This window comes from Gallinula chloropus, assembly GCF_964237585.1.
Source record: "Gallinula chloropus genome assembly, chromosome: 9".
NCBI lineage: Eukaryota > Metazoa > Chordata > Aves > Gruiformes > Rallidae > Gallinula > Gallinula chloropus.
Window position 1 is genome coordinate 9,956,351 of NC_140094.1, and position 14,327 is coordinate 9,970,677.

The 14,327-nt window shown below is 43.6% G+C and overlaps 1 protein-coding gene across 1 annotated transcript in view; it reads left to right on the forward strand.

The window, feature by feature from the left end:
• Window positions 1-12,894: 12,894 nt before the first annotated feature.
• ADAMTSL3 (ADAMTS like 3) overlaps window positions 12,895-14,327 on the forward strand; it is a gene marked incomplete at both ends in the record, with an annotated part of 177,160 nt that continues 175,727 nt past the window's right edge. Inside the window, one exon of the mRNA XM_084267990.1 lies at window positions 12,895-12,969. Within this exon, the coding sequence (XP_084124116.1) occupies window positions 12,895-12,969 (75 nt within the window). The remainder of the gene's footprint in view (window positions 12,970-14,327) is intronic.

The window sequence follows — 14,327 nt, forward strand, 5'->3', positions numbered from 1 at the left end:
GGCAGCTGCAGCCTGGGCCCCGCTACCAGGACCGCCCCGCGCAAAGCACCCGCTGCCGGCCGCCGCCCGGGTATAAATACCGCCAGCCGCCGCGGCCTGCCGGCGGGGCGGGCACCTTAAAGGGCTACGGGCCGCTCCTCCCCTGCCGCCCCGGCGGCTCGGCGTAGAAAACACACGCTGATGGGTTTGGCTTTTGGTGTGGGGTGCGTTTTTTTTTCCTCCTTTATTTTTTGCGTATGCCTTGCTGCATCTCCTCAGCCCAATGGTGCTGCCCGGAGGGGGCGGGGAAGGAGCTGTCAGGAGTAGCTGCAGCAGCCCGGCGGTTTTACAAACCCGTGCGCAGGGTCGGGGGTGAAAACAAACCCGCCCAGAATTTAGGAAGATGCATGTCAGCCGCAGTGATGCTCATAGTGATGACGCGGTGCTGTGTCAGTGCTCTGGCTGGTCTGATTTTTTTGGTTTTTTTTCTGTTTTTTTCAATTTGCTCAGCTGATGAAAGTAACCCAGTCCCTGCTTTGTGTTTGGTTTGTTTGCTTGTGAGTGGTTTTAGCTTTTTTTGGTCAGCCACCCCAGCGCTATAATCTTTGGGTTGAAAGCTGATAGTGTAAGCAGAAGGAAGACAAACATCCGAAACAGTCTGCACAGCCTTACCCTAAATGTGTTATATAAAAACCATTGGTCAATGAGAAAGTTGCTTCAGCACTTCTTTTATCCTGCTCACACAGGAGGGTTGGACTAGGTAGATCCTTTGAGGTCCCTTCTAGCCCCTAATCCTGCGATTCTGTGTGTGATTTAGTGGTGACATGTACTGTGATAGTTATCAGTTTTCTCCAATAGCTAATTAAATTACTCTTTTTGCTTACATTTCTGGGAGGATGGACTGAACAGACCTCATTCTGTATGAGCACAAAAATCTCTGAACCTTAATTGCTCAATTATGGTATTGCAGCAGTTACAAGAAACTTCACTTAAAAGCCTAGCTTAAGTCACTGTTATTTCATACACACACACACACACAAATAGCCTTGACAACCTTCTAGAATTCTTGAAATGTGAAGATAGATTTTATGAAGGTGGTATGTGTAAATTCAAATTTCACAGGTCAACATAGAACAGCAATATAGTTAGCCCCTAGATTGTAGCTGGAGATTTGGGAGGTTACAAAGCAGGTGAGGCCACAGGAGGAGGTATGGATGCTCCTCAGGGGCTGGACTTGATGATCCTTATAGGTCCCTTCCAACTCAGGATATTCTATGATGCTATGATTCTATTTTTTCTGAACATTTGTATAAAAAATGAAACACAATTTCAAAACCCTCAAACTACATACAGCCAGACTGAGCTTCTCTGGTTCTAGCCTTAGCAACAACATCAGGAAATTCTTTTCTGCGGAGTGCTTCCAGGGTTTTATTTTGGTATATGTACATGTTTGCTATTTGTAGCCAATAGAATGCTCAGTTCAAGAAAAATAAAAAGTATGATGTAAATCTGAATATGTACTTCTAAGGCAAAGATATGTACATCTGAGGGCTTACTTCAGCTTTGAAACCTCTGTCCTCTGCAAAGAACACTGTGATTGTATGTCATTGTCATGTGTGATGGTAGGATGCTACTGGCCAGCTGTTCAAATACAATTGTACAGTTTAGGAACAGATGCAGAATAAAGCAAGAAATCTGCTATTTTAAGAATATTTTCCTTGCCTGCCAAGGCTTTGTAATAATGCAAACAAAACCAGCTGAAAGAAATAGTTCAAAGATAATTTGAGCCAATTTAACTGTTGTATTCACCTATTTTTCCTATGTGAGGACAGAAAGTGTCTACTTAAAAAGAGCTCAGTTGAAATCTCTTACTGATTCTTGTGCTTGTGACATTTTTTCTGACTTTCTTTGATGAAGAATGTAGCCTGTACTGCTTAGACCACAAACCTAGCTGAGGGATTCCTGTAGAGATAAGGCCGTACCATCTTTTCCTACTGTTTCAAGTACAAAGATTTTAGGAATGTTTCAGGATTAAGAGATAAGGGGGGTATCAGTACAAATAGTGCACAAAGGTATATAACTCAGACTAAAGCATAGTCAAAAAATTTCTACAAATGGTCCTTTTGCAGGCAGACGTACCTATGGGAGATTTAGACAGTATTAGAAGACTCCAAAGTTGGAAAAATAATTTAGAAAAAATTATAGTTGTGGACTTTCTTCAAATATCTTAATCAGGCCTTGACCTTGTGAAACTAAGTAGAAGAAACACAGTGATAAAGTGGCACAATGAAACCAAGGAAAGGTCACCTGAACATTATGCTATTCTTTTCCTTAGGTACCTCCTAACTGGTTCTAGGCATGTGTAAGGAATATTAATATTGGTATTAAAATGAAGTCAGGGCTCCAAGTGCACTAATATGCTTTAACAGTCCTGACCAGCCTCAGCTGGGGCTTCCACCCACACCCCTGCCCATGGGTGAGGAACTCCATTTAAGTTCTGGCCTGGGTCTCACTTGGGTTTTGAGCTTTGTGGTGATTCTGCTTAGTTACAAGCTTTATCAGTCTATGGAGTAGTTTTGTGGTCTGTTCTTATACCTGTCTGGTTTCTGCAAATCTGTTAGGGTTCTCTATGTTCCCTGATTGCCATCTCTAGCCATTTGTGTATTTTTGCTTGGGAGTGGTGGGACAGGGCTGTGAGTGGTGTGACTTCTGTTCTGCTAGCCTCTCTACCTGATTTGGCTCTCTGTCCTTTAGGAAGCAGCTGGATGCTACTACCCCTCGATGGCAAACTGCTAGAGCAAATACTAAATACTGCTAAATATTTAGGTAAGGCTACATTTATTGGTAGTATTTCTCTTTAGACCTTTTGTGTGACTTAATACAGTATGTTTGAACTCAGAGGTACTTTTCAAGTGTTTAATACACTCGAGAGTATGCATAGAAAGTGGAAAAGCTTTGCTAGTATGAAAAAACAGTGCTGGCAAATGTAGGCATAGAAGCAGAGCATAGACAAGGAAACTCCTGTAGTGTTTTAGGGTTGTTTTTTGTCGTTTGGTTGTTTTTTTTTTTTTCTATGGTTGTCACTTTCCCCTGTAATTCACCATAAACTGATGCCTTGGAAAGCTGGTGTCAAAACTCAGCAGCCTTGGTGACTATTAAGGAGTTATTCTTTATTGTAGTGCTGGGCACACAGGGGATTGATCCTCTGAATGTGTGCACTAATTAAAGCCAAATTTCTCATATTTATACAGATTGCCTATACATATTCATTGTAATTTCTAAGAAAAGGCAGGGTTACGCAAATTATTCCCAGGAAGTCATTTACATTAACTCCTCCCAGATAGAGCACGGTCAGTGACACTCGGGGGGTCCTTGGGGTGGTCTTCAGGGATGAAGGCTGGTTGTCTTCCTCTCTCTCAGCTCATGCTCTTTACGGTTTTTTTCTTAGTTGTCAAAACACATTTCTGAGCTCAGACATATTCCTATACAAAATTCCTTTTAGCTGAAAACAAGATAGACTCTGTCCATTAATTGGTCATTGGTATCCTTATTTATGACTCCCCTATCTTCACTTCCTTTAGCTTCAAAACTCTTGCACTGTTATAACTAAATTTTGTAGCTGCATTCATGAAACAGTTCACACAGTTAAAGCCACATTCCACTAAGATCCAAAACAAAACTGTTCTCAAAACTTAAGCTACATCTGCATCAATCCATTCAGCATTATTACATTTCATTGAATCAGTCTCTTTCTAAATATCTACTGGAAACAATACAAGGTATCACCAGGTGGTCTGTGTAACAGTTTGAGATCTGTACACTTGGTAATGTTGTTTCAAACAGTATTGCTCTGCTGTATTAGAATTTGTTGAGGAACGCTTTGTGGAGCATTCTATCTACAGATGGGTGTTAATGGCTCCCATGTGTCCCACGCTGATAAGGGCAGGTTGAGTTCTGCTAGAGTGGTTCCCACAGTACTAGAGACAGAGGCTCCATGAGAAAATTAGAGATTATCCAGCATAAAGGTGAAAAGCAGTTTATGTTTCTGTGTCACTGGTGTACATAAGTGGTTAAGTCCTTTGCAGCACATCTAAATGCACAAGTGATCCTTCTGTATAGCAGCTTCACTTCAGCATATGCCCCTACTTGCCTAGTTTAATTAAGAAGGACAAGTCAGTTTACAGGGATTCCTGCCCTTGTTGGAATAACAGCCTTCTAGAATTTCGCAAGCAGTCAAGAAATGAGATTTTGTGGCATTACCACATGAAAAGTAAACAATGTCAAGAAATGTCACAGTTTGAAGGGCTCTCATAGTATGAGGCAACAGAGCCAGCAAAGAAGCGAATATGAAGGAAAGTGGAAAATGAGGTGGGTTTTCAGTGAATATATAGCTCCACACTGTGAATCTGGAGCTTTACAAACTTTCCCCCATCCACTAAAACTTGCTAACCCTTCCTTGTCCTTGTTCATTGTCAAATATATTGATTGTATTCAATTATGTCATTGATAACAATTAATAATAATTACTGCACTTGACTCAATCCCTCAGTAAATATGAGCTCTTAGGCAGAGGTCAGGCAATGGTGAGGAGAATGGACATGGGACGATTTTCCTTGGTAATGATTCATAATATAGTCTCTTAATGAAGATTTTAAATGCATGAAGATTTTAAACAAGAGCATTTGCCAGCATAGCAAAAGAAGTTATAAGTAGAAAAGAAGAATCTATTTAATTTCAAACTTGCTTTCTCCCCTCACGTTCACTTTTCACTGTAAAATTCTGGTAGAGCTGGGGTTCTGTCCTTCTGTTAGTATGCTATCACAGGCTTGGGTTTGGGCTCCAGGTTTTAGTTGCTGCTTTGTTCCCACCCACACAAGCAACCCGTTTTACGTTATGGGTTTTGTTGTAGTTTGTTTCTGTATTTGTATTAACACACAGGCTGTCTGTGAAAAAGTAGGTATTTTCTTTGTCTTACTGCCAAACATTTGATGCACAATGCCACTTTTCTGAAGGTGTTTTCTGATGGCCTCATTCCTGTTTGAAGAACTTTTTTAATATGTTTTACTTTTTGCTCACTTTTTTCCTTTGGTTATGCTGCATTATCATATGTTAATCATTCACCTTCCATTTTCATGAGCACATTGTCTCTGTTGTTAGTATTCCTCCCATTGATGTATCATGTATTTTTTCTAACCTAGTCCTTTTTTTCATTCCATCCAACTGTGCAACATAATAGATTTCCTTCCCTTGTTTATTTACCAACTGTTGCCTCTTTCACACAGCACTCAATAACATTTTACTTTGGTGATCGCAGAAGTAATGGCCATCACAAACTGAGAAAATGAGATCATTGTCACAGTTGCATGAGAAGAAAAAGGTAGGGAAATTCAGGAATTCAAAAGTGGCTTGTCCACGTCCTCAGTGGAGTTGCATTTTTTTGCAAGTCAGGAAAAAATTCTGTTAACACATAGCTATGTGTAAATAAAGTGAAGCTGGTTTACTTCTGCAATGATTTCTTTCATTTTGCCTTACCTGCATTTAAACTTCATCTGTGTAAGTTCATATTGCCTAAGTATGCCCACAATAAGCACCTTAATTCTTTTGAAAAGACATGCTGCAAAACCACAAAATGATCATGTAATTGTATTATAAATTTACCTCAGTGTTGGTCCTAACATTTTAGTTAGGGCTATGAACACTGAACTACAACAAAAGTATGTATGTGCCATTTGAGTCAAGATGTGTTTGTTCTGGAGGGTCATGAAATTTAATGCATCTGCTACTACTGTACAGGATCATAAATATGCAAATGAGCCACAAGTTGTTTCGCTTGAGGATAAAAAGGAATTTGAGAGACAAGAAAGGACAAATATTTATTCAAATACTTGAAATAGTGACCATTTGTATATACTGTATTGTTTAATGCTAGATTCATTTAAACACAAACTGAGAGGAAGACAGTAGTTTCCTTCTATAATGTTTAACTCTACACATAAGTAGTTTTTCTTTCTTTAAGCCACAAGAATGTTTTTTCTACTTCCTGTATTGGTGGAGCTGTTTCCAAAGCCCAGGGCAGGGATCAACATAGAACGCAATGGGTTCCAAAACACCAAGAAATCAAAGACATGGTGCTGTAGCTGAACTTTGTACCTTTATACTAACAGAGGTTTTACTCTTTATAGGGCATAACATATCTGAGAAGTGTGACAGTGTGCAATTGCTCTCTTCCCCAGAGAGCTTGTTATTTCAAGGTAAACAAGTATGCTGTACAAATACAATGTGGGGCCAAAGAACTGGTTATACTGTGTCGGGGTTCTCCTGACTCTGGTTACAGGAAATTTAACGTTTTCCTTTTATTAGTCAATCAGGTGCAGCTCTATTACTGATAACTTTGAGGCCTCAAACCAAAATTCTGTTTCTGCATGGGGCCTCGGCAGGATACTTCCAGTTTTGGTATTCATTAGACATAATCCTGATTTATGAGCCAAATGTTGTTCTGCACTGTTTCAATGGATTTAAATTTTGTAGTTTAGCCAAGCATATTTTTCCTGAGTAGTATAGACTTTTGTTATGATGAAAGAATGGCCTTCATGATAATCAGATTTGCCTAGCTGAACTCACTTTGAAAGCATACTTGTATGTAAGTGAAGTCTGCTGGAAAAAGTGTATATATACCTGCATTTCAGGACAAAGATAGAGAAATGTGGGTTTTTTTTCTTCTAGATGGAAAGGTTTTCTATTAATGCTCACTGAGAGAGTGAAATCTGGTGGTTCTCACCTGATTGAACAGAGGGTTTTGTTTACCAGACCAGAGACTTAATTTTCTTCAATTTTGCCCTTGGCTATATCTTGCAGAACCTTTTTTCTCTGCTGTTTCTGCTTACACTGTTGAGTGTAAATTGACATTTTCTGTTGTTACAATTGAATGTAAATCAATGAATGACAAAATATTTCATGGTTGTATTCGACAATGGAGACATGTGGTCTTAAGTCAGTATAAAACAAAGAATAAGACCATCATATTTCCAACCAGCTTCCTCATAAGAGATCATGCCAGCTGTACAGATGGACGAGATCATGATTATGTGTTCAATGAAATAAGAAGTGCAAATGTCCATATTTCACAATTTTATGAACAGTAAGGACTTTGCAGCTGTCATATTTAATGTAATTTAAATTATACATAGAGCACAGCAAAAGAAAAGCATATATGTAATAAAAAGAGCATTGCTAATGAGAGCGGAATACAGGAATTACACATGTGAACTAAAGTGTTAAGAGCATGGCTGTACTTTCATATTTAAAATCTTATACCACCTCAGCTATGTTAATGTGCCATGAGTGGGAATTTGAAGGCTGTGTGGTAAAAACTGCCAATAAGTGTTGCAGAATGGCTTGAGCAGCAAGGCCATGAGCCTATGGAGCAGGTGTCCAAGCAGGCACCTGTGTAGTTCAGCAAGACCAGACCCCACACCGTCTTGGTGGGAACAGAAGGGTCAACAATCAGTCAGTGTATTTTTGTGTATCATACAGCATGGTCACAAGATGTGGGAGCAGGAGGTGTGATAAGGATTCAGTGTTCCTGGGACTGAGAAGAAGACATGATTCCCAGGCTGCAAGATGGGTGGAGTATTGTAAATGTAACTTTTAGTTAAGAGCCAATTAGAATACGAAGAGTATAACACGTGGTAGGAATAGTATAGAAGGAAGTGTGTGCTTGCAATAAAGTTGAAGTTTGCTTTATCAATCACATTGATTGGCAGCATTCTTCCCTCTCGTTGCGGCAAATAAGGTAATAAATGAAGGACTGGACACTGGACCAGGCGTTGTGCAAATGTAACAGGCAAAGAACAACAGCTCCTGCCTTAAGGAGTTTGTAAACCATGCAGACAAGACAGAGAGGAAGCTCTGTGTTTCTTTTGAAGAGGCTGTTTTCTTTTAAACTTGAATGGTCAATTAGTTTTTACAGAATTGCTGACAAACTTTTCCAGGGATGAAAATTAGTCATCCAGAACTTCTATGTTTGTGGCCATTACGTTTAGTGTGCATGTTGAAGGAGTCTCATGGAGCTGCAGGTGGTGTGAATTTTGAAGTGGTTGTTTTCAAACAGGTCTTCCCTGGACACTTGAGTTTCACTCAGTTTTTGCTTGGCTCAGCAGAAGGGGTTATGGAAATCTCCAACAGAAGTCAAAGCCTCAAAGCTTCCAGGTTCACTGGAAGACTAGAGAGAAAACAGTGAAGTGGCAGGATTGAGAAGTGAAGCTGGGGAAAAGAAATTACATAAATTGGACAAAGGAGGCAAATCAGTATTCAACAAGAACAAGCTGTGCATAGGAAAATGCCCTGTTAAAAGCTCTCCAAACCCTTGCATAATTACTGGTAGTAGGCTGAGGCTCTTTTAATACCAGTTCTTTCCTGGGTGCTCATCTTCCTCACAAAAAAACATGATTTCAACATAATAAAAGTAGACCCAGACCATGCATGTGTGTTTCGGAGAATGGGACTCGTAACACTGTGGCATTTCAGTAGTTTGTGCAAGACATTGCCACTTGCTATTTTACTCAGTAGGTACCATGAGGTACATTATTTATTATAGTGCTGCTTTCTGAAATATTCCAGGGGGGCATACAGCATAAATTCTGACATAGGACCCAGATCACACAAGGATTGTGTACGTAACACAGCAGCAGCCTTACTTAAGTTGCTGAATCTGGTGTGAGCTGTCTAACCTGTGTTACCTCCTGCTACAGAACCTTTCTAATCTCAAATCTTTTGTAGACAAGGAAATGTTTGTAAGATTTGTGTATGATGTTTGAATATCCTTCATGGTTAGGGATGAACACAGCCAACTGCTCTGAAGCAGGAGGCCAGGAGCAGCACTGAAGGAAGTTATCAGAGTGAACTGGGAGGAGAAAGTAAACACAGAGATGAGTAGCACTGAAAAAGGGGAATCCAAATAAATGCTAACCAGTATTTAATTTTGGAAAATGCTATTAGCATACTAGGGCCAAACCTTTCCACATAAACTATGGGCTAATACCAGTGCTAGGAATATAGCCAGAGTTATTTTGTCTAAAATCTGGCAAACAATAGTTTACTCTGCAGCTTTTGTTTCAGGGACCTTGGCTTTACTACTGAGGGGTAAATAATTTCAAGAGAAGTGATGCTGTAAGTAGGGGTGTTGCAAACTGTAGATTCCTATCTAAGATGGCAGGTCTCTGAGGGTCAGCTTCATGCTGTAGCCAACAGTTTTGCTGTCACATAGTTTTGTGACAATAAAGTAGATATTCTGCATCAGTGGATCTGAAGGCTATATTCTGGCTTTAAACCTGCTTGTGGTCAAGTCTGAAGCATATGCTAACTGCACCTGTACATCTTTTTTTGAAGACCATGAATTGCAGGGGTTTGGCTGAGCTCACGGTTAAAGGACTAAGTGGTTGTTCAACTGTAGCAATTGAAATAGATTGAAAGCACAGCTTTCTGGGAAGGAACAACTGTTTGTATCAGTACAGGCTGGGGGATGAGCTGCTGGAGAGGAGCTCAGTGGAGAAGGACCTGGGGGTCCTGGTTGATGACAGGTTGACCATGAGCCAGCAGTGTGCCCTGGTGGCTAAGAGAGCCAATGGGATCCTGGGGTGCATCCGGAGGAGTGTAGCCAGCAGGTCAAAGGAGGTGATCTTCCCCCTCTACTCTGCCCTGGTCAGGCCCCACCTGGAGTATTGTGTCCAGTTCTGGGCTCCTTGGTATAAAAAGGACAGGGATCTCTTGGAGAGAGTCCAGAGAAGGGCTATGAAGATGATTAAGGGCCTGGAACATCTCCCCTATGAGGATAGGCTGAGTAAATTGGGACTCTTCAGCCTTGAGAAAAGAAGACTAAGGTGGGATCTAATGAAAGTTTATAATTATCTGAAGCAGGGGATGCAGGGGGAATCAGCCAGCCCCTTTTCAGTGGTCTGTGGGGACAGGACAAGGGGCAATGGCTGCAAGTTGGAGCACAGGAAGTTCCGCACCAACACACGGAAAAACTTTTTCACAGTGAGGGTGACAGAGCCCTGGGACAGGCTGCCCAGGGAGGTGGTGGAGTCTCCATCTCTGGAGATATTCCAGACCCGTCTGGACGCCTGTCTGAGTGATATGTCCTAGGGAGCTGCTTTAGCAGGGGTGTTGGACCCGATGATCTCTTGAGGTCCCTTCCAACCCCTACAATGATTCTCTGATTCCCAGGAAGGTGATATACCTTCAGCTGACCAATACTAGGAAAAGAAAGCGTCAGGTCCTGAGTAGGGCTTTTGCCTGTTGCACAGCCTATTACCAAGAACAGCTTGCCTCAGTTGTCAGGGTGATCCATAAGGCTGGGCACTCTGAGCCTTACAATGACACTGGGGAGCCAGGCCAGGCTGCGCGGGGGTTTCTGCTGTCGTGCTGCGGTAAGCCGGGGGTGCCGCTCTCCCCGCTCCGAGCCGTGCTGGTGTGGCCGGCTGCTTTCAGCAGAGGGCACTCTGTTCCTAACCATGGAGGGAGGAGCCGCTTTCCCGTCCTGGTGAGAAACCTACAGAGATTGGAAAAGTTTCCAGTGCAACATATTTGAACAAACTCTTCATCGGTTATGTTTAGTTCACTGGAGCATATTTTTAACTTCAGTGGCAGGGATAACAGCCCTTTTTCTACGTGCTGCTCTTAGCGGACTCGACGAAAGCTGGGGACATCAGCGGAACCCGTAGCGCAAAGGTAGAGGATTTTAGTGTTGCTGTTTAGTAGCCCAAAGATCAGAGGGAGAACCGAGAGCAAAGCTGTCGTATGAGACGTGCTCGTCAGATTTACAGTAGGAAGCCTAAAAATATCTCAGAGGGCAGCGTGATTAAAGACCTCCTCGGTGTGCGAGGAGATTTGCAGCTGCGTTGTGAGAGTTACTTGGAGATGAGACACAGGATGGTTGTGGTTTTGGAAGCTGCTTTGCATCAGATTTGGGGGCTGACTTCACGGTAGCTTTTGCCCCTTGGGGAAGACGAACCACTTGGTCCCGGGCTGCCGGAGTCTCGGCCGCCGACACCGGAGCGCTGCCAGTGCCTCTACAGCCGCGGGGGGAGAGAGGGGTGTCGGGCCCTCTTGGCCGACCGCCCGCTCGCTTGTGCTGGCCGGGGAGGCAGAGGCTGCGCGGGGGGTGCCGAGCCGCGGCGGCGGAGCGGGGGCCGGGCCGCGGCCCCGCGCCGCAGGTGGAGGCGCCCGGCGCCTCTCGCCGGGGCCGGGCTGCGGCGGGCGGGTGGGGGCGGCCCGCTGCCAGCAGCCTGTAGGACCTTGGCTAACGTGCGGCGGTGGGCTGGAGCCTGGCGTGAGGGAGGGGCCGCCGCTCGTGATGCAGGATGCTGTATCCCTGGTGCCGTGACAGCCAAGGCTCTCCCCTGCCCAGCGAGCGGGAAGGAGGTGCCGGCACAGCCGGACCCGCTCCCCGCCTCCCGCACGGCCCCAGCCCCGTTGCGCTCATCCCACCGAGCCCAGGGACGCGGCGCCGCACCAGGTGGGTGAGCTCGGCGGTCGCGCTAGGGAAGGGGAGCGCTCTGCGGCAGCCCGGACTGGCCCTCGGGCAGCGGCAGCCTCCGCGACCCGCTTCCCCGAGCGAGCTCCCGCGGGGGAGGCGGGCGGCGGGCCGGGCTCCGCGGGCGGCTTCACCAGGCGGCTTCCCCAGGCGGGCCGGTCGGGTTCAGTGCAAGAGGGGACGGCCGCGGCGCTGGGCGCGGGTCGTCCCAGAGGAGCCTCCGAGGCGCTGCAGCGGCGCGGGTTGGGGAGCACCGGGGGAACGCTTGAGCCCACACCTGTGAAGTACCGAGTCGGGTGTGTTTTGCCAGTTGTGGCAAAAATATCTTCCTTCTCTTACTGCCGCAGTTGACTGAGTTTTTTGAATGACAGAAGCATCCAGACGCGCGAAGGGTTTGGGGAGGGAGGGAAGCTTTTGAATTTTGGGTTTTTTTTTTCGAAGGAGGGAATAAACCACTTATTTCTGTAAGGAATCTTAATTACGTTTAGTTGACAGGTGCAGGAACTGTTTGGATAGATGGTTTTCCTTTGGGACATCTGACCTTTTAGAATGGACTGTTTTTTTGAAGGAGAGACTTGGATTCCCTGTGGGGCTTTGCAAAGTAGCGGGGTGGTGGCTGGGAGGAGGGGAGGGCTGTTTGTGTGCGTGTGTATTAGGGGTGCATGGAACTTGTACTATTTTGAGATCACTGTGGTAATGAATATTCTGAGGTAAAAAGATACTTTGACACCAGCAGTTAACAGAATTAGCATCATTATTACATGACTTTTTTTTTTTCTTACTGGCTATTTTAAATTGAGGTCTTTAGTGAGAGTGACTGACAGTTTTGTGTTGGCCCTGTAATGGTGATGATCATGAAACTGATGGATTTTCTTTTCTTCTCTGCCCTGATCACTTAGTCTTTGAGCTGTTATGATCAGAGCTTTCAATGGCAGAGTAAATGATTCCTGAAGTCCCAGGTCTGGGCTCTCAGCTTTAGATGGGTCAAAGTGCTGGCACAGTACATCTGAAATCCTGTGCTCCTTAGATTTTACCTTCCAGAGATGAAGATGGGAGGGGCTTAGGATTTGATAAATTGCAATACTTTCAGGAGATAATCAAACTTGCCCACTACTGCCAGCTTCCCCAAACCTTTCACCCCTCTCAGTCCCCTTCTGTTCCCTAATTAGAACTACCTCACCCTGCAGGCTGTGCTCATGGCATGCACTGCGTGTCTGCTCCTCTGGCCAGCACAAAACCCCAGTGTTTGCATTGCATTTCTTCCAAAGGCCAGTTCCATGCTTTTGCCTGGTTTGCTTTAGTCATTGAAATTCTGGAGGAGCCCACTTGATTTTGTTTGTAACTTGAAACAATTTCTTTCAGCAGAGCCCCAAGGCACAAGGATGGCCAGCCCTAAAGCCACAGGGCTCTCCTGGGAGATCATTTGGCTTGCTATTGCTATCTGTGCTCATCTGCAGGTAAGTAATGAACTTTTTACTATTGTCATGCCTGGTCCTTGATCAGATGATCTTGCTGCACACTTTGAATTACTGTTTTTTGAACAGAAAACTGCTGAAGCAACTGCACTGTAAATAAAAGTCTCCCTATGTGAAGGTTTCCCTTTCACTGAACTGAATTTCAAAGACATCCAAGTGGGAAATTAATATTCTTTCTCTTCCTAGTAATACTGTACCTGACTTTGCTATATGGGGACCAAAGGGAGATTTTGCCAGATGTGTAATGCCATGGGTCTTTCTAGGCAGAACAGCTGCTCTTTGCCCCCAGGAGGTTTAGCACCTGATAAATGTTAAGATACTATAAGCGACAAGGGTTATATAAATACCTGGGTAGAAACATCTAAAGCACTTGGAAGTCAGTGTTGGGGGCTAAAGTGGACCAAAAAGGCCTTTGCTTCAAGTGTTCAATGAATACAGGAACCATGGAGGAAAACCATAGCTGCCAACTGATCTATTGCCTGACACATGAGCCTAATCTGTTCCAAGAAGTGAGTATTTAAAGAAATATGGTGTGCTGGCATGCAGCAGAGATGTTGTTATAGTATGTCATTCTCTATACTGATAGTTCCCACAGCACAAAATGTTTCAAGAATTCTTCAGTCTTAAGTACATCCAAATCCAGAAATCCATAGAAAAGGTCAGCTAAATAAACTAGAGATTATTATGTTTTTTAATAAACAGCATCAGTTTTCAAAGTATTTTAGTAGTTTTTGACAAAGTACAATCTTAGTTTTAAATAAAATCAGTGATGCTTTTTACTGTAGTACTATTGTGTACTGTTTGTACTATTGAAGTTCTGAGAAATGGTGGTTTCAAACTCAAGCCTGGTGTGCTGGGCATTATATAAATGTATATCCTGAAGACTTTTGAATCGAAGGATAATACAACAGGCAAAAATAAATACATTAGGAGTATGAAGAACTGAGAAGACTGTACTAGACAGCTGAGTAAGCTATGATTGATTTAGGGTGCACTTTAAGGTTTAAGGTGGTGGGAATTGTGCTCCAAACCATTCTCAGTAGCACTGCTGAGTGCACTGTATACTGAGTCATTTGACAACTGCCTGTTAATGAACATCTCTTGCTCTGTGTTATGGCTGCAGCTAGTCATGAAAATACACTGGTTACTTGAATAAAGGGCTCAACATAAAAGTAAAAATTATTAGACTCATATTAGTTGTGCAGTGAACCTCAATGCCCTCAAGAGCAAGTCCAAGCAGATAAGGCAACAGTGGGATCCTCTGCTTTTCGCTTGCAAATTTTCAATGCAAGAACAAAATGTCCCTGTTTTCCTGTGCCTGTTCAGCTTGTACTTTTGTG